Genomic DNA, 21390 nt, shown 5'->3' with positions numbered 1-21390 from the left:
GACCGCTCGAGCGCTCGACTAGGATGGATCGATCCTCAGCTTCACGGTATGCACACGCACTTAATGAAACAAATGGGCTTCTTCCCGATCCAGTTCGAAATATGCTTATTATTCAAATTTATGGTTTTAGGGACCACTAATAATTTTTCAAACCCTCAAAAATAGTTTTCAATGAAAAAGCTGGAAAACATTAAATTCTTACTCCACCTATTCCAAATTGTAGTTTGTTTTGGTTCTATTTTAAACTAAACTTAGTTATTAAACTCTCTATAAAATAATATATTTTGATAATATATTTGTTTAAACTTTTATATGTTAATATTTTTCTATAAACTTGATCACATTTCCAGTGGTTTGACTTAGAACGAATATGAAGTGAACCACAATTTGAATCCGGGAGAGTTGCACACGCATGATATGTTGCCTGAAAGAATGAACTGTTGCTTGTACACAATTTGAATCCGATGAGAGTTAGCACTCTTTTTATTCTGAGAATGACGATGCTGATTAATGTTATTTATTATTCAGCTTTTGTCTGTTTACTCTCTACTAGGACTTTATTGATGAACAAACTAGCAACCGCGCTACATCTTTCCAACCAAGGGACCCAGGATAGAAATCCAGTCCTTGTATTCCAGAGGAGAACCTGAATCGTTGATGGGTATGCCATTCACAAAGAAGTAGGGTGTCCCGGTCACACCTCGTGCACAGCCGTTCTATAAGAATAAAAGGAGAGAAAATAATAACTGATTTAGTATAACACATTATATAAATATCAATATAAAGTATATTAACCTTATCATAAACTAGTACAAATATTATTGTAAATTAAGATAGCTATATAATATATTATTAGTCTATGACCAGCCACAGATTAGCCTTGCACAAACTGACACAGCGATGGTAGTCGTAATTAATTCTCACCTTGAAAGATATCCTTGTAGCCTGATCAGAATGTGAATCGTTAAAACCTGCTCTGAATGCCGCCAAATTAGTTTCACCGATGATGGGCACAACAAGGTTCTTGGTTATTTCATCAACCGTACCACTGTAGCTCTTGATTTTTCGTATGTTGGCTGATTATAGTAACGTTCCTGCATGCAAATTGATTGTAATGATACAATTGTTATTCCATCAAGGATTGTGTAGGATTAAAAATACAGCAGCAAATTTTAATGTTAGGTGTAAGAAAAATAGACCGAGACTTATTTGATAATTGATTTTTGGTGTTTCATGATTAATAAAATTATTTTGAGTAACATTATTTGCTATTTTTTATAGATATTTTGTTCAAAAGGTTGCATGGTGATACATGCTATAGTCTACAAGGATTGTTTTGGGGAATTTTTAAATATGTTCCCTTAGTTCAACACTATCGCTCAGTTTTATCCCTCTCTAGATGTAAAAGGGGATTTTTAAATTTGTGTCTCTAGTTTAGCATACTGCTCAATTTTATCTTTCTCTAGTAGTAATGGATGGGTCGTTTTTACAACTAAACAAGGGTAAAACAGCAGTGGTGCTAAACTAGGGGTGTAAATTTAAATTTCTCATTTGATCATCTTTTTGCATCTCTATAACTATAGCTTTTTCTATGCACGCCTATGTACTGATATCTATGTTATTCTCATAATAATAGAAACATACCAAGTGTAACTGTATTCATTGCTATAACTATGCAAATAAGACATAATAATGGAGATAGGAAGATATTTTCTAAAATATTTAGACAGAGGTAGGAGGGTGTTTTAAATAAAAGAATATTTTTTAAAAATATTTTTTCATTTTATCCTCATGTCATGGTTGCACCTAATATATTCCCTAAGATCTATAAACCTGATAAAATCAACATGATGAAAAATTTAAAACAGGATAGTAGAAGTTATATATTATTATGTGTTCATTCATCAACGGCTAGAGAGATAGAACCTGATCCTTGAAGAACTTCTCCAACAGACGGTACACGAACGACGGATTTAGTTTGTTCACCGCATGAATTGACCGGCACGCAATGAAGGCATAGCTGTGGTAACTGCACATTTCACATCGTCAATTTTTTTAGCCTTTTCTTTTTTGCATAGCTCAACACTCAAAATTTAAAAGCAACGTCTATTATAGTATTTTGCATTATTTAAGCTCGTCTAATATATGTTTATTTTTTATTCCTCCCATCTCGGTCTGTTGGGACAAATAAAACATAATTGTGGTATTTGCTTGCTAGCACTAGAGAGGGACCAAATGAAAACGTATTCTGTTTGGATTTCAAATGAAAACGTGAAAAAAAGAGCAGCAACATTATTAGTTGGGGGTGATTATGGTTTTTGTGGTGGCCAAGAAATGAATGTAAGATAAACAAATCTTGGAATCTCTTGTTAGGTGAATGATGCTTTGTCTTTGTTTTTTTTTTAATCAGGCATGGTCTATTCACCAAAAGCAAGGTCACTTACTCTCTCTTTTTCTTTGTGCCTATAAAAATGAGTGGGCCAAATTAGGCCTGGTGAAGTAACTCATGCATACCAAGAAGCCCCAAAGCACATTATGTCATGGGATATTTATTTTTCAAATTCCTATCGCCAAAGTTGCACCTAACTGCAAACTTTGCTGTTTGATAAATGGGATTAGATGGATCTCATATTTTTTTCTTTGCTTTTTTTATTAATTCTTAGGTAGGATTAGGAATAGGTGCATGTACCTTCTTTACCGGCAAATATCGCTTTGGAGAAATCTCTTGACGGTTGCTACATCGTGTGGAGTGACCCTTTTCTTTGGAGAGTGGAAAGCTAGTTGGGTTCCTTTGGTTGCTGTCAGTACGTGAACTGGTTGTTGTGTTTGATGTGTCATATACGTTTTTTATTTCACACTATCTATTAATATATAGAATAGACTTGGCTCAAAAAATACATAGATAAGACAGTTAATTTGTTGGTTTATTTTAAAAAGACATATATCATTATAAAAAAAAAGTCGATCCACGGGCATGCATGCACAGGTCAATTCAACTGTCACCAGACCGAGGGCAATTAGATCATTTAGGTAATATTTGGTTTCGAAGTATGGTAAGACGGAGTTGTTTCGCTCTTAATTTATAGTTGTTTGGATTGTTGGTGACTCTAAAAAGAAAAAAAATATGTTTAGATGTTGAATCATCCATCTCGGCCAGCTACCAAATCCTTAGTTTGTTAGAGAAACTACATGTTGTGAGGAGTCAAATATGCGTTGACCATTGATCGAAATCATGAGAGCGGAGCGGACGTGAACGACCTCCAAACAAGGGAACGCCTAACTCTGAATAACTGAGGCAAGACAAATGGCTACAAAAGATAAGTCGCAAAGTTATTATCTATAATGAATGGCTCCATATACTGTTCAAATTACTTTTATTCAGGCTTTCAGCCATAAATACTCAACAGCATTGACTCTGTATTATTTCTGACTTTTTTTTTTCTGTTTTAACTACTATTTTTATTAGCAGAATATGAATACAATATCTATTGCCTCGATCCTCTGTAATAACTATATCATCTTTGTTTTCTTAAGTAAAGTTCTAGAATTTTATTAACCAGGTTTGAATTTAAGTGCTATTTGGTTAATAATAAGATTCTAAAAATAAGGCATAACCTAAACAGGGAATAAGTTGCACTCACGGCAGCGGGAAGAGGTGAACGACGATGGACACGCGTGAGCTATAGTGCTCGACGACCTTCTTGAGCGCCGGCCACGCGTCGCGGCTGTCGGGGCACACTGGGTCCAAGAACGCCTCTACCACCACCGTCTCGCCCCACGCCGGCGGCTTCCCGCCGTACACGAACCCGTCCGTCCTCGCCGGGATCGGGATCTGGGCGCGGCAGGCACAGCACCCGATGATCACCAGCAGCAGTGGCACAAGTGAGACGCGGCGGCGGCTGCTAGCCTCCATTTCAGCTAGCTAGCTTCTCTCTAAGCTATACGTGGCCCTCTTTCGTCAATTTATTATTCAACCAAAACACGGACACGGGAACAAACTAATTACTACTCGTTGGACACGGCCAGGGAGGAGAATATATACGATCGAATCTCCGGAGGCTAGAGCATCATCAGGCACAGAACGAGTGCCGCAGTTGCACTTGCACGGTAGACAATTCGCCGAAAGTGAAGTGGGTGCTGACGGCTACCTCTCAACGACTTCATGGGCGTCAGGGCGTGTGTATCCTGATTGATCCTGGGCCGGCCGGCACAGCTGATGACATCATAAGGACGTTAGGATGATGGAATATATAACGGTGAAATCCGAAATATACTACATACTCTCTCCGTTTCTTTTTAGTTGTCACTAGATAGTTCAATTTTGCACTATCCAGCGACAACTAAAACGAAACGGAGAGTCTATATTATGCATGAAATGAAATATCTAATTGTAGACTGCTGAAGTCTCCACGTACGTTAGTCGACTAGGGAAAAAAAGATAATTCCTAAAAAATCTCACAAAAATGAAAAATTTATGCTCATAAATTCAATAGCCTAATATCCCGTTCGGATGTCGATATTGAAGCTCAAAATTGAGAATTAGAATCAACTTTCCAAAATTCTGTTGTTTGGTTGCACACGGAATTGGAATATGGAATCAGAGGCTCAATTCCCTGAAATTGGACTATGGCCATGTTTGGCTCCGCTTCTCAACCAGCGCTTAGTGTGCCAAACATCCAGATTCTCCAACTGTGGAGCAAACCAGCGCGCAATTTTTCTTCGTAAAACCCGCGGGCAGCACAAGCGGGGGGGGGGGGGGGGGGGGGGGGGGGCACCCTGCTTTCCACCGCTTATGCGGTCCAAGTACCCCTAAAGTTCATACATATTTACCCACATTTTCCATAGTATAAAAAGGTCTGATTTCTCTCATCCCTCCCGCACCACGGCACCAGACCCTAGCCACGACTTTCCCCAAGCCTCAGCCCCTCTCCCCGCTCGTGTCTCCAAGCCGCAACGGCGCAGCTCCTCTTCTTGGACGCCGAAACCGGGCACCGTCGTAGCCCCTGTCTCCGCTCGTCTCCGGGACCCTGCTTGGCCCTCTCCGGCGAACCTCTGTGCCCCTGCTCCGCCGCCAGTTCGACGCCGCCTGCTCCAGATCGACGTTGTCGTCCTCCGTCCTTTGTCCGCCTGCTCCAGATCGACGACGCCTGCTCCAGATCAAATCCGGCCTCCGTCCTCTGTGCCCCTGCCCTGCCGCTCCCAGATCGACGCCCTACCGCTCCAGGTCGAGCTGCTGCTCCAGATCGACGCCCAACTGCTCCAGATCGAGCTGCTTGTCCCAGATCGACGCTAAGGTAATTAGTTCAGTGCTTTCTTTTGTGGTAATCTGAACATTGTGACTGGTAATTTTTTTGTCAAAGAAGTAGTTGCAATTTAGAAGGTTGGAAGTCTCCAATTTTTCTGTCACTGAACAGCCAAGAATAATTAGTTCAACCTATCATGCATAGATGGATAACATGCCAAAGAACAGGAAACCAAATGCTCAATGGGATCTCAGTGCTGCTAGAATTTTTAATGAGATATGTGTGGAATAAGTATTGACAAATAATAGACCACAAGGTTGTTTGAACAACAAAGGGTACGCCAATCTTGTAGCCAAGTTTAATGAATGGTCAGGCAGAAATTACACCCGTGTTCAAATGAAAACCCGTTGGGATGCACTGAAATCTGACTTTACAACATGGAAAACACTACTCCTTAGTGTGTCTGGGTTAGGAAGAGATCCAAGGATTGGTTCTATTACAGCTAGTGACGAATGGTGGGAAGAAAAGATAGAGGTATGCAACCTTGGCTTTGTTTCTATTGTATGAAATGGTTATGTTGCTTGTTATAACTATTAGAGTTGTTGTGTTTCAGGCCATGCCAGCATGCAAAAAGTTTAGGCTTGCAGCATTGGAGAATGAAGATCTTGAAATAATGTTTAATGGGGTGTCCTGCACTAATGCATATGCTATGGCTCCAGGGGCAAAAGAAGGATTGCCTGCCAATGATAGTGATGATGTGGAGGAGGTGTCTCCAAGTGTTGAGGACAAGCAAGCTAGAAAAAGAGGTGTTGATCACAAATCCCCAATTAAAAAATCAAAGAAGAATTTTAGAGATATGCAGTTCAAGCGTTTTGTGGATTCATTTGTGGAAAAAGCTAGTTCAAGCAAGTCTTCCGCAACATCTTCGCCTAATGATCATGTTAGGCAAGAGATAACAGAAATGATGGAATCAGTTATCTCAGCTGGGATAGTTGAAGGAAGTGATGACATTTCTATGCCACTCAACTTCTCATCAAGAAGGAGTATCGAGATGTGTTTCTCACACTAAAGATTCCAGAAGGGAAGCTTGCATGGCTCAAGAGAACTTGGGAGGAGAGGAAAAAACATAAGCTAGTTATATGTATTCATGCTGTATCTTGAACTTGATTAGTAATGCTATTTGTTCATGTTGTATCTTGAGCTTGATTAGTATTGCTATTTATTCATGTTGTATGGTTGAGTTATATTATTCATGTTGTATGGTTGACAGATGGCTTTCACCTCAAGTGAATCAAATGAAGCTGACATAACAAGTAATTCAAGTGACTCAAGTGACTCAAGTGACTGGATGTGTGAAGCTGCTGCAATTGCAGCTTATGCAATGCTCGATTGCGGTACATCATCTGGAAAGAAGCAAAAAATAAGTGCAGGAGACTGGTTATCAGTGGGTTCAGAGGCATCTCAGTTATCCAGAGAGTTGTTATGATATGTTTAGAATGAGAAGGTCAGTGTTCTATAGTTTGCATGACATTTTAGTTAACAGTTATGGTTTACGATCATCAAATGAGATGTGTTCAATTGAAGCACTTGGCATGTTTTTATGGACGTGTGGTGCACCTCAGTCATTTCGGCAAGCAAAACACATATTTTCTCATTCTACAGAAACTATTAGTCGAAGGTTCACTGATGCACACTAACTAGAAACTCACTCTCCCAATACAAAGCGTCACCCCTCTGTATTGCGTGGAATTAGACCGCACAATTCCAAATTCCAATTCAGCGACATCCAAACAATATAATTGGAATTATATCTCATTTCAATATCATGGTTGATTTGGTATTGAACTCAATTCAATTCCATGCTCTTTAATATCAACATCTAAACGGAGCATAAGAGATAATGATCGTTCAGCAGGTGCCTTTACTTATAAGGAAAATGCACCTCGACCATTTGATTGAAATTTTTTGGATTTTGATGGGCAACATAACCATTTGAAATAATATGTTTGCTAGTATTTTTGTTTATAGTTCAAATGATGTAGCATGAACTTGGACAAAGGTAACGAGATCCGGAATATCAGTACATCAAAGCAAGACATTAGAAGACTCATAGAAGATTTATCAAGATCATGCAAGAGCCTAATACACAAGATAAGAGAATCCCAAACAAAGAAACACGAAGAAACAAAAAAATCAGCACACCAAAAAGGCACTGGACGTGTCACGCGCGAATGACAACTGTGGCTGGATAAGAAAAGAGCTGAAGACAAAGTGCACAATTGTCTTAGTGTGCATCAGATACAATGCACTAGACAGGTTACCCAGAGAGCTCTGCAGAGTGACCCAAGGAGTTACAGGGCATCGAACATGTCTGGTGGTGCACCAGATACGGCACTCTATAAGGGATGCAAATGCAACTGAGTCAGGTATGATGCACCGGACAAGTCTAGTGTTAACACCGGTGGCACACTGGATACCCAGAGGCCTCAATGGTCGATAACGACTATTTCCAATGGCTAGGTGATGTGGAACTCATCGGACGTGTTTGGAGGCTTCTTCTTCCGAAGGTCCTCAAAATACCAACTTAAAAGTTATTCTCTAGTCTGCTTTTAAGTAATACAGGTGCAATACCGAAGGTCATCTTCGGACGTGGGAATAAAGGAAGTCAGATGATACAAAATAAATTTCTCATAGTTTCCTAATTAATTACTCAAGTCAGATTCCTTGGCTATTTTTCAGTACTATAAATATTATGTAACTAACCATAAACTTTCCTTTTAAAGGCTGCTAAAAAGTAAAAACATATCGACCAGTCCCACAATTAGCACGCATAACTTCAAACATAATTTACTCAAGCCTCTGTATTTACTCTATTTAGAAAAAGTTTTAACAACATGGAAATCGTCTATTACATTGGTATCAGTTAGCAAAAATAAGGTTTGGGTCTTCTAGTAAATCAACCATTTGAATTCAGGAGAGCAATAAAGTCAGTCTGCATTCGAAAAAGAATAAGTCCAGACTGTATACTAAAACAATTTCTTGTATGGAAAATTTTGGTTTTTCATTGACCATTCATTAGCAATAAATGAGAGGAAAAACATTATCAGTAAAACTAACAAAACCTACCATAGATTCTTACAATGATATTAGAGCTTGGTTTTATTATGTCAAGATGGTTTCCAGTTGCTTCAGAGGAAGTTCAACCTGATAAAACAATAGATGCATGGTTCAGTACAATTTCTGTTTTTTTTCTTCATATAGCCTTTCCATAAACTTAAGATTGCATGGTTCAGTATAATAGATGCAAATGTTTTGATGAACTTATAGTGTGTAAAGAAGAGACCTGCTTCTTATCCATCTCATCTATTCGTCCAGCTCTTTAACTGCATCAATCAGCTGCACTAACCAAAATTAGTGTGAGAAATTTTGCAATGGATAGATGAACTTACTGAAGTACAAAACAAGGATGATAAGTTGGCGTCCAGCTATCAGCTTGAGTTCTAAGTTATAACCTTAGCTGCTGTGCGGTATTCAGAGTTAACTGCAACAACAAATTCGAATACCCCAAGGACAGTTTATCAACTTCAGAATCTGAGGTTTCTAGCAAAATAGAGTTCACATTCAGAAATCAGAATTGCAGATTTGACCACTTGGGCATATTTGATGCTATATGCACCATTATCTTTAGTTTCAATATTATTGGCTTAAAATTCGGAATGCCACTGCTGACCAGAAAAAGTGATACGCCCTCCTCCGACGAGTATATGCACTACAGTAAAAGGAACAATTTCCGACGGCCAAAGCCGTCGGACATAAGGATTGAACCGTCGGAGATAACCTATGTCCGACGGTTTTATGCCGTCGGAAATAACCTATCTCTGACGGCCGCCTCGGCCCGTCGGAAGTAATAAAGGCCAACCGTTTTACCGGCCAGCCTGTGGGTCCCACAACATTATGTCCGGCGGCCGGGATCCCAAACAACAAGCTCACAGTCGACGGACGCGTGGAGGCCGGTGTTACTGCACAGGAGGGCGCAGCCGTGGAGGGTGACCAGCACGCGCCATCCACCAGCGTGCGGGGCCGAAGGTGGACGTGAGCACGAAGCGAATCCCCGCGCCGGCGCTGGGGAGGAAGCCAAGCATCGGGGGCTGCGACCCTCGCACTCGCGGTGAAGGTTGCGGCAGCATCGGCGCAACCGCGGGCCCTTCACGATGCGCCAGCGTGCGCAGACGAGTGCAGCATGGACGAGGATCGCCGGGTCAGCAGATGGGGTGCGCAGCACGACCTTCTCCACGAGCTACTCAGTCAGCGCGCACGCCGACGGCGGCGACGGATCAGCTTCCATGGAGGAGTCGACGGGCGGCGTTGCGCGTGGAGGTATTCACTGATTGCGCGGGAGCACGAAGCAGCAAGAGGACCGGCGACTACGGGCGCGGCGGAATGGGAGTAGCGTGCCCCTTCAGGATAGAAGGAACCGTAGCGTAGAGGCTGTTGTTGCAGCGTGCAGATGGCTTCTGTAGCCTTTAAATGGAGGGGAGGGGGAACGGGAGAGACGACCACCACGCCTATGACCATGCCGGGGGCATGTGGACACTGTGGATACGTGTCAGCAACCTGCTGGCGATATGGATTGCTTCAACTCAGAACTGGTAGCGATTACAGCAGGAGGTAGAAGAACTAGTAGCAATTACAGAGAAGAAATAGAGAAAGACAGTATAGAACTAAGATAGGTGGATAAGGATGAAGAACATATTTCATTTGTTTCTGGATATCCCCCTCTTCAATTGTTGTTGCTCATTATATATCCCCTCAGCTAGTTGGGCCGACGTATACTAAATGGGCCGGGTCCCTCACATTCCCCCCTCCTTAAATGGCGGCTTGCCCCCAAGCCGCTGATAGTGTAGCCCTTTTCATTGCTGAACTGGTCACATGTGATGGCCTATCTGGCATGTGTTGCTCTGCTTCCAGACATGGACGTGGCATTGTCGAACAGGTCGAACACGCGCGGCGCCAGTGGGCTCAGCGCCTCTAGCTTCATCGCTTTCAGCACCTGCTCGAACTTCGCCAGCGTCGCATTCTCGCCGTTGGTGCATATCCGTGCAAAGTGAATCCGCAGGTTGTCGAGCTCCTTCGAGCTCAGGTCATGTCGTCCCACCGTGCTTATGGTCATGCTCTTGACGAACTCACGGAGGTCGTCGGTGATGCCGTAGAGCTCAAGCTCGGCCGCTTTGGGCACCGACAAGGCAGCGGTGGGAATGGGCGGGATCGAAGGCACATGGAGGTCGGAGGCAAGGTGCTTGATTCGATCGAACAGCTCGCCGCATGAGCAGAGCTCTAGGACCGGGTGCACGCCGCACGCGTCCTCGTACACGTCATGCAACGCGGTGACGTTGGGGTGCGGCTCCTCCACGTCTTCCGCGTCGGCTGCTTCGACGCCCGGCTCCTCCACGTCTTCCGCGTCGGCTGCTTCGACGCCTGGCTCCAGGGCAACGCCAGCTGCTCGCTCTGCAGGGCCAGGGCGGACGTCGACGTCGCCCGCTACTGCAGTCTGTTTCCGCCGCCCGAGGAGGTGGTGGCGGTCATCCATGTCGTCGTTGCCCAGTGTGTCGAAGACAGGTCCGTCGTCGCGCGCGTGGTGCCCGTCGCTGCTTGAGAAGACGTTCAAGCATTTCACCAAACATTTGGGAGGTGTACCTTTGATGCTAGCAGTGAAGAGGTCTGCGATGACGAGGTTAGGGAAGTTGGGGCCGCGGTTGCCGATCATGGTCTTTGTATCAGAGAGCGAGGAGTCCTCAAGCACGTCCGCGGTGACGGCGTCGAGCATCGCGTGTTGCCGCAGTCTGTTCGGCTCGAATAGGTCTTCTCCTTCGTTGAAGTCGCTGCCCCAGTTGTCGGTGATCTCGGTGTTAGTAGCCGCGTAGCTATGGATCGTGCCACACTCGACGCCGGCAGTGCTGGAGAAGGTAGCATCGGCCGCAGATGCGAAGGTGGCGATGGGCTCGCCGACGCAGTGGTTGTCGAGCACCTCGTCGGGGTCGATGGAGGTGGCGTTACTGGACACCGTCCGTTCGAGCACTCCCCAATGGCTATCCTGAGCATCAAGGAGATCACAGATCTGTTGAAGCAAGCGGCTTGAGTCGCCAACGCCTGCGCCTGCGCCTCCATCGCCTGCGACTGCGCCTCCATCGCCCCTGCCAGACTGGAATCGGTCGCACCCGTCATGGTCGCACGGCTCGACGGAAGGTGGGTAGCGTAGCGAGATTGTCCAGAGATCAACAGCTTTGATACCAATTGTCAGCAACCTGCTGGCGATATGGATTGCTTCAACTCAGAACTGGTAGCGATTACAGCAGGAGGTAGAAGAACTAGTAGCAATTACAGAGAAGAAATAGAGAAAGACAGTATAGAACTAAGATAGGTGGATAAGGAAGAAGAACATATTTCATTTGTTTCTGGATATCCCCCTCTTCAATTGTTGTTGCTCATTATATATCCCCTCAGCTAGTTGGGCCGACGTATACTAAGGCGGTGTTTGGTTGCCTCTGCTAAAATTTAGCCCGGGTCACATCAAGCGTTTGACTTTCAAATAGGAGTATGAAATATAGACCCAACCAACTGGACTAGATTCGTCTCGTCTTTTAATCTTCGGCTGACAAATTAGTTTTATAATCCGACTACATTTAATACCCGGAACGGAGGTTCAAACATTCGATGTGATAGGGGCTAAAGTTTAGTTTGGGGTAACCAAACACCCCCTAAATGGGCCGGGTCCCTCACAATACGTGTCGCGTCGGCTCGGTGAGAACGGCCACTGCTCCCATCCCAGCAGCAGGCGAGGAAGAACTGGAGCACCGCTGTATCGTGAGACCCAACGGAGAGCGCGGACGAGGCTACGTGGGCGTTTGTGGAGGGCCTCACGAGGGCTTGGCGTCGCCAGTAGCGTACTCGTGACTCGTGAGCGCGAAGCGCGGCCGTGCGTCCAGAAGGCATGGACGTCAAGTCCGAAGAAGGTGCAACGTGTCGGCACGCGACAGGCCGTCATGTGCGTGAAATGCTGGGAGGGGGCGAGGGGCTCCGGCCACCAGCGGATCCTGGCCGAGCGCGTGGTCGTTTAGCGAATCAACTCATCTGAAACCATACTCGCACAAAACAGAAAGCCTACAGTTATTGTTTCCTTGTAACGTGTCTCAACTCTTCACTAAGGTCGTCTTTACATGTTAGAGTAGCCTACAAACAGAACGATTAATCAAATCCCACGAGATAGTTGTTCTCAGCGTGTTCATTTAGTTCAGTACAAATGTTAACTAGTTGAAGCGGAACCTAACCGACTTGCCAACCTGAACGTCTACACATGTGAAGTAGCCAACAAATGAGACCAACAAATGTTAACTAGTTGAAACATGTCAACCGTTTCTTGCACTCATCAATGGTCACTTCCGAGGCCTTGAAATGCGGCAATTTTTTTCCGTTTCCTTTACTGTTCCTGTGAAAAATGAACTGATTCCTTGACAACATATTTTTAAGGGCTAGTTTGGCAACTAAATTTTCCCAAGAGATTCTCATTTTCCAAAGGAAAAATAAACTAATTTTCTTTGGGAAAATGAAAATTCCTTGGAAACATGAGGTTGCAAACTAGCCCTAACAGCTGCAATTATGCCAACAAAGCTATTCAGTCTAGTAATGGATACATGCCTTCCAACCTAGTTAACTGCCCGCCTTATTCTCATCTTTTTTCTCTCTTAAATCTATCTCACTGCGAGGGCGTGCAAACTTACAGAAATGGAAAAGCAAGAATATCACAAAGATATAGCCATCTTCGTTTCATGCCTTGTAGTGCTCCGCACTCAAGTCACCCCATCTTACGTTGTACTTGGCGGCGAGATAGTGGGCCCCGACAGGTCCACGGCTTCCATATGGGTAGAGCTCAGGAGCTATCCGCTTCTCTTCCAGCTCCTTCAGGAGGGGTGTGAAGAGTGACCATGCAGCATCCAACTCATCTGAGCGGATGAAAAGCCTGCGCTCTCCTTCGATGGCATCAAGCAGGAGTCTCTCGTAAGCATCAGGTATCTCCTTTGAGTACCTAAGACATGGCATACAACATTTAATAGGCAACTCTAGGGTAACGTGACGAGAAAATAAGCCCTTCTGACAAGGAGCGACGAATACAAAGCATGGATCGATGTCTCAAAAGCAAATACATCATGTCTGCAGCAAGGTTTGTGAAACTGCAAGAGGGAAGTCCTACTAGAGGTTTTTTTATTTCCCAGAAAGGCGTCCAATTTCAATCCCCCCCCCCTTCTGATACGCTGAAACTTATACTACGTGTTACACAAATAGACGCTAGTGAGAGTTTCTAATAACAACCAAGCATAACTGAAAATTCTTAAAAAGACAGAAAAAAAAATAAAACCACCGCAGAGAGAGGGAGAGAGAACTACCGTACATATTACATTGCATGCACATAACTCATACAGTACTATTATTCATAAACCACAAAAGCATACTAAAAATGGAAGCATCACCCAAATACATTCCACAAAAGAAAGGAGCAACCATGAAATAGACTGGAAAAAGGAGTGACAGAACTAGACTAGACAAAGGAGTGAAAATAGACTGAAAACTGGAGTGAACGAGGGTATTGAAATAAACCAGAGGAAGAACTGACACTAGGGTAACAATTGTGCTGTTTTTTCATTGTGGACTTGTGGTGCAGCTGTGAATAGGGAATTACTTTGGTTATACTTTAAAACAGTAATCCAGGTTTACAAATGTAATTGTGCTAAATTAATCTTACCTTGCGGCATAATGGAGATTCAAGTTACTCCTATCTAGTCGCATACCGAGACCAGGAATCTTGTTGTTAATCTTTAGGTAAATTGCTTCATCCGGTTGCACACGTATCACAAGCTCATTAGTGGCCCTATCAAGATCTGTGCCAAAACTCCCCTTGTAGAGATTTCCAGGAACATGTCGGAACTGTACCCTAATCTCAGCTCTGCAATTTGTTCATTTTTCATGTAAGAATCTTTGGCATGCAAAATATCATAACATGAGAGGTTGTCCCCCCTTCATTTGACATGAAAAAAAAATTATGAAGCAATTTTTTGTTGCAGATAGAAAGATAATATTGGAAAATATGAACAATCTTGTCTAATGTTTTCATCTCAGAATTAAGTCGTACGTGTTATATGTATACACAGAACCTGCTTTACCATGTAAATACAATATTCTGGCATCATATGTTAAGGTAAATACATGAAACATACCGTTTTGTGTGCAAAGCTTTCCCAGCTTTCATAAGAAAGGGAACTCCATCCCATCTGGCATTATTTATGAAAAGCGCCGCAGCAGCAAACGTTGGAGTCACACTATCCTTGGGCACTGTCTTATCATCGGTATAGCCAGGGTATGTGGTACCACCTTTTGTGTGACTTTTATACTGTCCTACGACCACATCTTCCAGCTGCAACGGCTTCATGGAACGAAGAACTTTAACCTGGCAGAAAATAAGAACTAATGTAACATGACCCTTGATTGAATGATCACATAAATGCATGGTTAACACATGTGAATGAATAACATAGACAATAATATCAGTATATTCTGCTTGAATTATAGTCAAAAGTCATTTTGAATGGAAGAAAAAAGAGTCCATGCCTGCCTAGCTAGATCTCTCTATTTGCATGTCCATAACAGCTATATTTTAAGTTCAGAACTATATTTCTTAAGTGCAATAACTATTGATGTTCCATGCCAACGATTATTGTGGGAGCATGGCACAAACCTTCTCATTTCTTATATCCTCTGCTTCCAAACTAATAGGAGTTTCCATAGCAAATAAAGCTAGTATCTGAATGAGATGATTCTGCATTATGTCTCGAATAATACCGTAGCCATCAAAGTATCTGCAAATTGAAACAATAAAATAAGATACAATCATATGTAACTATCACAGTAAAATTAAGTAACCATAAAAACCATACCCTCCACGTCCTTCAGTACCAAAGTCTTCTGAGAATATAAGTTGCACATTTCTTATATATTGTCTTGACCAGAGAGGCTCAAAAACGAGATTTGAGAAGCGCAGGACAGACAAATTCTCCACCAGTTCTTTTCCCAAATAATGGTCAATCCTGAATAAAGAACATAAAATCTATCAGCTTTTCACAAGTAATTAACAGTCTTCAAATTCCCTGTTTTCTTTTCCTTTGGCATGTTGCTTTGATATTTGCAGAGAATTGGGATGGTAACAAAATGCCAAGTCTATACCAAAAATATGTTACAAATCCTTCATATGCTTCACCTGAAAATTTGGTCCTCTACAAGGTACTGCTTCAGACCGCTTGTTAATGCAGCAGAGGATTCTGAGTCTCGGCCGAAGGGCTTCTCAACAATTACTCGTGTCCAACCATTCACCGAAGATGCTGATTTGCTTGCACATTTTACAACATCCAAGAATATATTAGGAGGTATTGACAAGTAGAAAAGGCGGTTAGAAACTCTGGAACCCTGCAGCAACAGAACAAGGCTTTACTTAGAACGTCATATCACAATTGTATATTCTTTTCAATGGGAATGGATTTTGAAACATAAAAAATTATGCGCAGAATAAAGTAAAAATAGAAACCATCTCTTCCACAACACAGGGCTACAGGGGTGGCTCTCAGGTGACTGCAGTTTCAGGAGGGGGAGGAGAGTTGGCATCCCGATGGCCAGCTTTGTAGATAGATAAGTCACCAGAATAGGGCCCCGTAGCCAACTAGGTCCTATGGTTTCTGCTGGAATCATGACTACAGTGATGGTTCCATGCAGGCATTGTTGCTCTTGGTTTACTCCAGTGACAGCGCCTTCTTCAGCAGACGTATGCTTCAGCTTATCTAACCCTATTGCCGTGGGGATGGATGTTTATCATCCCCTTATGTGGGTACATGTGGATCCATCTTCTGAGCCTCTTGCTGTAGTGAATCCATAATTGGAGGCATCAGATCTGCTCCTACTCCAGCAAAAATTGGTGACAGATCCTTCAAAGGTCTATATGCACTTCTGAGAAGATCACCAAGAGGTCCTTGCCGTATGTCGATCTGTAAAAGTGGTGGTCACGGAGATTTTTGCAAGAAATGGATGGAGGACCAATGCTAGATTGGAGTGCGCATGATTCATTGGCATGTTCTTTCTAAGGATGCTTCCCCTGTTTTATGTTGGATGTTTTTTTCTTTTTTCCAATCTGTAAGGCCGTATGCAGGACACTATAAAAGGCTGGAACATTTTGTTTCCATTATCTAAAAAAATATGCACTTCTGGGGCAGTTCATGGAATTGGCTCTTGTGGTCACCCAAATATTGAAGCTTCTTTGCTGTATTGGGCAGGAGATTTCATTTCTGGCTTTGGTAATCTTCTCTGACGAGCATCATTAAGCCTGTCTATCAAGTGGCTCAATTTTCCAGAGAAGGTGAAGTTGTAATGGAGGTCCTAGTGTATTATTCAATGTAATTTTTGTCACTATTAGGGGCCTTGTTCTATTTGTAGGATGTAAGCTTCCTGACAATTAATACAATCCAAACATTTTTCCAAATAAAGAATCTTTTTGCAGTTATTTTTTTAAGAGAGTTTTTCAATTATGCTCTGTAAATTCTATGTGCCATAAGTTATCTGGTACAGGCATTCCCTCAAGGAATGTACACTTTTTTTGTGGATAAGGATGGATTTGAAACAAAAGTTTGTATATCATATTAGCTTCTTTAACAGAAATGACTTTTCTATCACTCTGTAAATTCAATGTGTCATAAGTTTACTGGTACATACATTCCCTCAAAGAATGTACATCCACATTAAAGAGGCTACAAATTAAGTAAGATGGAAACAAACAAGAAACCACATTTTTTTGGCAATATCATTTAGAGAGAATGAGACTCCATCAGAAAACGAAATGTAAAATGAACAAGGATGGTCAACAAATAAGTATTAAAGGATATGTAATTCAATGAAAAAATCATGCAAACGATTAGAAGCAGAACAACACTAAGCTTAACAAATAAAACCAACGGTGGCTTCGCAATTTGACTTGAAGAGAAAAATGCACAAACCTCATGTTGCTTTAGCTTCTTGTCTAGATCTATGAAATGCTCTTCTGAATCATATTGGCCTGAATGATAGAAGCATCTTTTGAGGAACTCTTCCATTTTCTCGCTACAATTTTCCCTGGAAAAAGACAACAGATTATGAGGACCACTGAACAATGTGCATTCACGTCTAGTGAAAACCTTATTTTCTAAAGAATAGTCATAAGGTTGCAAATCTTCTCCAGTACCTTTTATCTATTCTGCAAGTCAGTGTTTTGCTAACCATGTTCCTCAGTTCAGCATCTGTCATCTTGCTCCGTGCATAGCCAAAGATGGTGAAATGCTAGAGGACAAAACACTGTAATTTAGATTTAAGGAAAATAGATGCAAACGTCATAATCAAATGGTGATATATATACACATGCCTTGGGAAGGCAATCTTCATAGTAGAGAGCAAAAAGGGCAGGAAATATCTTCTTCTTGGCAAGGTCACCAGATGCTCCAACTACTGTGATGCTAACAGTAGAATCATCATTCTTGCATAGAGCGCTCAAGTCTTCAAATTCATCCAGAGTGATTTCTGAAGGAGAGCCACTTTCCACCTTTGGTGAGGTAGGAGGTATGACAGCATTCTTGACATCAGCATCCATGGGAGCTTTCACTAATGATTAAAGATAAGAGTCAGATGAAAAAAGTTGTATCATAATCCATGATGATATGAAACATTCACTATGCACTGAACATTTTAGGCAGTTTAAAAACATATATGCCTTTAGCAACCAAAGTTAGAACCATGAAATAGCGTACTTTTTCATTATTATTATAACCTTGATACATTTTGATTGTCTTTGTTTGTGGCTCTTGTCGGGTTTGATATGTAGCCTAACCCAAATAAGGCCTGGTCGCTGCTGTTAAAATAAACTAAATTCCTACTCTGGGTTGTGCCAACTGTAACAAGAGAAATGATGCATGCTATCAGAGTGATGCAGTGGAGCTCGACTGTGCATAGATTCAAAAGGAATTAGCCCCAATTCAGTCATAAAAGGACATTACCGTATTAATCACTTGCGAATATGAAATTTGAATACACAAAATGCAGACAAGTTCCACACACGAAAACAGAAGATTGGCATATCATCCGTGTCGATTGGCTTCATCACCTGGTTACTCGTTCATGCAAGCAGTTCGTACATAACTTATGTGGCCTGAGCTATAACATCCATTCCTGACACAACAAAATTAGAGGGGCAGAACGAACTAAGAGGAGACCCACCTCCCTGTGAGGCAACGGCATGGTTGCGCCAAAACCAGGCGGCAGTCGCAGCGGTGGCGGACCTCCCGAAGCCGCGGCATCTGGCGAAGGAGACCGCAGCCTCCGCGGCCAACGGCTGCGCTGCGGCGCGTCGGGCGGAGGCGGCGCCGGCGCCCGCGGGGCACCTCATGCAGGAGAGCGCCATGAGATTGGACTTCCTCGGTCGGCCTCGCGTGTGGCTTTCTTACTTTGGAATTGGAGAAGACGAGGATGGGGTGGCCAGCTGGAGACGGGGCGGGTCGGGGGTTTTATCGGGGGTATCGAAGAGGGGGCGAGCGGGCTGAGGAAGAGAGGCGACCGAGGCTCTTGAGATCGCCGAGGGGCAGCCGCGATGAGAGACGGGCTGCGGCGCTGGGCGAAATAAAAATACGACGAGGATGCCTTGTGCCGCTTCGTTGGCCGCTGCTTGGGTCAAAAACGCAAAGAGCTGTGCGTCTCTTTCGCCTCTTGGCGGCTACCGTGGGCATGGCTGCCGGTGGCCGGTGAGACCCCTGTTGGGACTGCTCCTCTGTTTGAGTTTCTACTGGTGTGAATTGTCGTCGTGGTAATCGGCTGTTTTCCATCGTTTGGAAAGGAACACTTCAAACTTCCATTTTCCAAAAAAAAAAAAAAAACTTCAAACTTTGTACTACCAAGTTTGTATACACCCAGTAGCATGTCCAGTGCTCAACCGAACATGGCACCTAACAGGACACCTAAAAAGCATGGAAATTGTGTATTTGCTCACAGTACTCACCTCCTATAGGCCTGTTTGGTTCAGCTTTTTTCTGACCAGCTTTTTCGAGAATCTATCTGTGGGGAAAATCTGGCTGTGTAGAGAATCTAAGTATCATTAGGATTACGTGCGGAGGAAGATAAAGTTGTCCATGGAGCTCCGGATCTATAAAGTGACGGATTACTACTATTGCGACGACTCAATCGATTATATGTTTATGTTGATTTTGAATGGTTTTTACCCAAACGAATTTTATAGAAGCTGGCTGAAAAGCTGAGTGTTTGGCAGTCCGCAACAGCTTTTGGTGGCCAGAAGCTGCGAAAAGCCGAAACAAACAGGGACATTGTTCGGTGTGCCACCGGATGTGGTATCGGACAGGATACTCAATGAGCATGTTTGTTATCTAAAACTCGGTTGTGCTCGTTGAACATGTTCGACGTTACACTAGTGTTGGCACTAGATACCTGGCACAGTAATGACTTAGTTTTAGAATTGGTCATAAGAAAACACTGGTGTGTCCGGTGCAGTGGGAAATATGGCACCAACAAGTCCGGTGCACCAGAAATTACTGAGTGAGGTGTGAGGTCAATGGCTAGTTTGATCCCTTGTGTCTATTTATAGCCTGCCTCCACATACTAGGTTTTCGAGGTGTCTTGCCCCTTCTAATAGCTGAAACAACATCTTGAAAGAATCAAAGACCCTTTGCATTGTCAGGAGATTAGAGACATGATCGGTCTTGTGATTGACAACCTCATTAGTGCATAGAGAGAAACTTGTGTGCATCCACCACCCACATTAGGCTTGTCTTGGTCAAGTGAAAGTCTAGTGCTTGTTATGCTTGGTGATCGATGGTGATTTGAGTGCGATGATCACCGATCCGGCAAAAACTACATCATTTTATGCCCGACAAAAGAGAGGCCATACGGGCCGAGTTATCTCGTCTATTAGCAGCAGGTTTTATTAGAGAAGTAACGCATCCCAAGTGGCTTGTGAACCCCGTTCTTATACTCAAAAAGAATAAATTTGATTGGCGTATGTGTGTCGACTATATCGATCTCAACAAACACTCCTAAGGACCCCTTTGGGCTCCCTAGGATAGATCAAGTAGTCGACTCCACCGCGGGTTGCTCCGTGTTCTCCTTTCTAGATTGTTACTCGGGATATCACCAGATCAATCTAGCGGAGGAGGACTAGGAGAAAACAGTGTTCATTACGCCCTTTAGGGCCTTCTGCTATATCTCTATTCCATTCGGCCTCAAAAAACGCTAGAGCAACCTACCAGCGGGCCATCCAAACATGTTTAGCCGACCACTGGGGCAAGCAGGTGGAGGCCTACGTCGATGATGTGGTGATCAAGACCACAAACCTAGAAAACTTCATTGACGACCTCCAGCAAGTCTTCAATAGCCTGAGACGCTACCGTTGGAAGCTTAATCCGGACAAATGTGTGTTCGGGGTACCGGCCGGTGTTGGTCACTTGTTTTCGATCACTATACACAATCAAAAAACAAGTCAACACAGTGTTAAAAGAGTAAATAACCTTCGTCTTGAAGAAGTTATCCTTCAACATAACTCCTTCGAAGACGAAGGTCAAACGTCATATACATAGTTGAACATGTAACGAACATAAAAGAGTTTTGAATATAATATTCCAGTAAAGATATCTCCTCAATATACTCTTCTTTCCATAGATCAACTTTACAATTGTACCTTTGGCACTGTAGAGGGAATAACAATGAAGGCGTTGTAGAGAGAGAATTACACAACAATTACCCAATCCACCAAAAAGGTACCTTATGCAGGGCATTGTTCATCTATTTACAGGGAGTCGTACAGCTTCGTACGATATTACATTCATGACCTCATAGATTACACACAAAGCTTACAAATATCACAGGGATAACTTTGTCTTTTGCCCTACCAACTTGGATAACACCTTCTCCTTGTATTGTTTTCCTCTGTTATTGTGACGAAGCTGACTTCGTTGCACTTCCATTGTTTTGTGTTGAAGCTATTATGATTCCGAAGCTCCTGCAACGCTTAGTAATATGCTGATAACAA

General features: G+C 43.1%; 3 protein-coding genes across 4 annotated transcripts; 1 reads left to right on the top strand and 2 right to left on the bottom strand.

The window, feature by feature from the left end:
* Positions 1-464: 464 nt before the first annotated feature.
* LOC113604965 (uncharacterized) lies at positions 465-4121 on the bottom strand. The gene is given in 5 exon segments (NM_001158198.2): positions 465-716; positions 925-1039; positions 1042-1094; positions 1927-2029; positions 3642-4121. Coding segments are annotated over 5 exon segments (675 nt in total). The 5' UTR covers positions 3914-4121; the 3' UTR covers positions 465-584.
* Positions 4122-4772: 651 nt separating this feature from the next.
* On the top strand, positions 4773-6843 carry LOC100383578 (uncharacterized). 2 transcript variants are annotated; one of them, NM_001357163.1, is made up of 3 exons: positions 4892-5294; positions 5448-5777; positions 5857-6843. In NM_001357163.1, exons 2-3 carry the CDS (start codon positions 5640-5642, stop codon positions 6310-6312), a joined length of 594 nt encoding a protein of 197 aa, NP_001344092.1. In that variant the 5' UTR covers positions 4892-5294; positions 5448-5639; the 3' UTR covers positions 6313-6843. The 2 variants fall into 2 exon arrangements, with proteins under 2 accessions (XP_035819048.1, NP_001344092.1); XM_035963155.1 differs by having other exon boundaries at positions 4773-5777; positions 5857-6835.
* Positions 6844-12894: 6051 nt separating this feature from the next.
* On the bottom strand, positions 12895-18952 carry LOC100279290 (uncharacterized). The gene is made up of 10 exons (NM_001366063.1): positions 18576-18952; positions 17728-17963; positions 17551-17645; positions 17327-17441; positions 15547-15752; positions 15227-15376; positions 15028-15148; positions 14510-14739; positions 14038-14238; positions 12895-13323 (listed from the first exon to the last, which is right to left on the bottom strand). The coding sequence occupies exons 1-10, from the start codon at positions 18757-18759 to the stop codon at positions 13065-13067; spliced, it is 1797 nt and encodes a 598-aa protein (NP_001352992.1). The 5' UTR covers positions 18760-18952; the 3' UTR covers positions 12895-13064.
* Between the last annotated feature and the right edge of the window lie 2438 nt (positions 18953-21390).

Source organism: Zea mays, chromosome 10 (assembly GCF_902167145.1).
Source record: "Zea mays cultivar B73 chromosome 10, Zm-B73-REFERENCE-NAM-5.0, whole genome shotgun sequence".
Classification (NCBI taxonomy): domain Eukaryota; kingdom Viridiplantae; phylum Streptophyta; class Magnoliopsida; order Poales; family Poaceae; genus Zea; species Zea mays.
The sequence above is the reverse complement of the archived record's forward strand: the minus strand, read 5'-3'. Positions and strand labels throughout refer to the sequence as shown.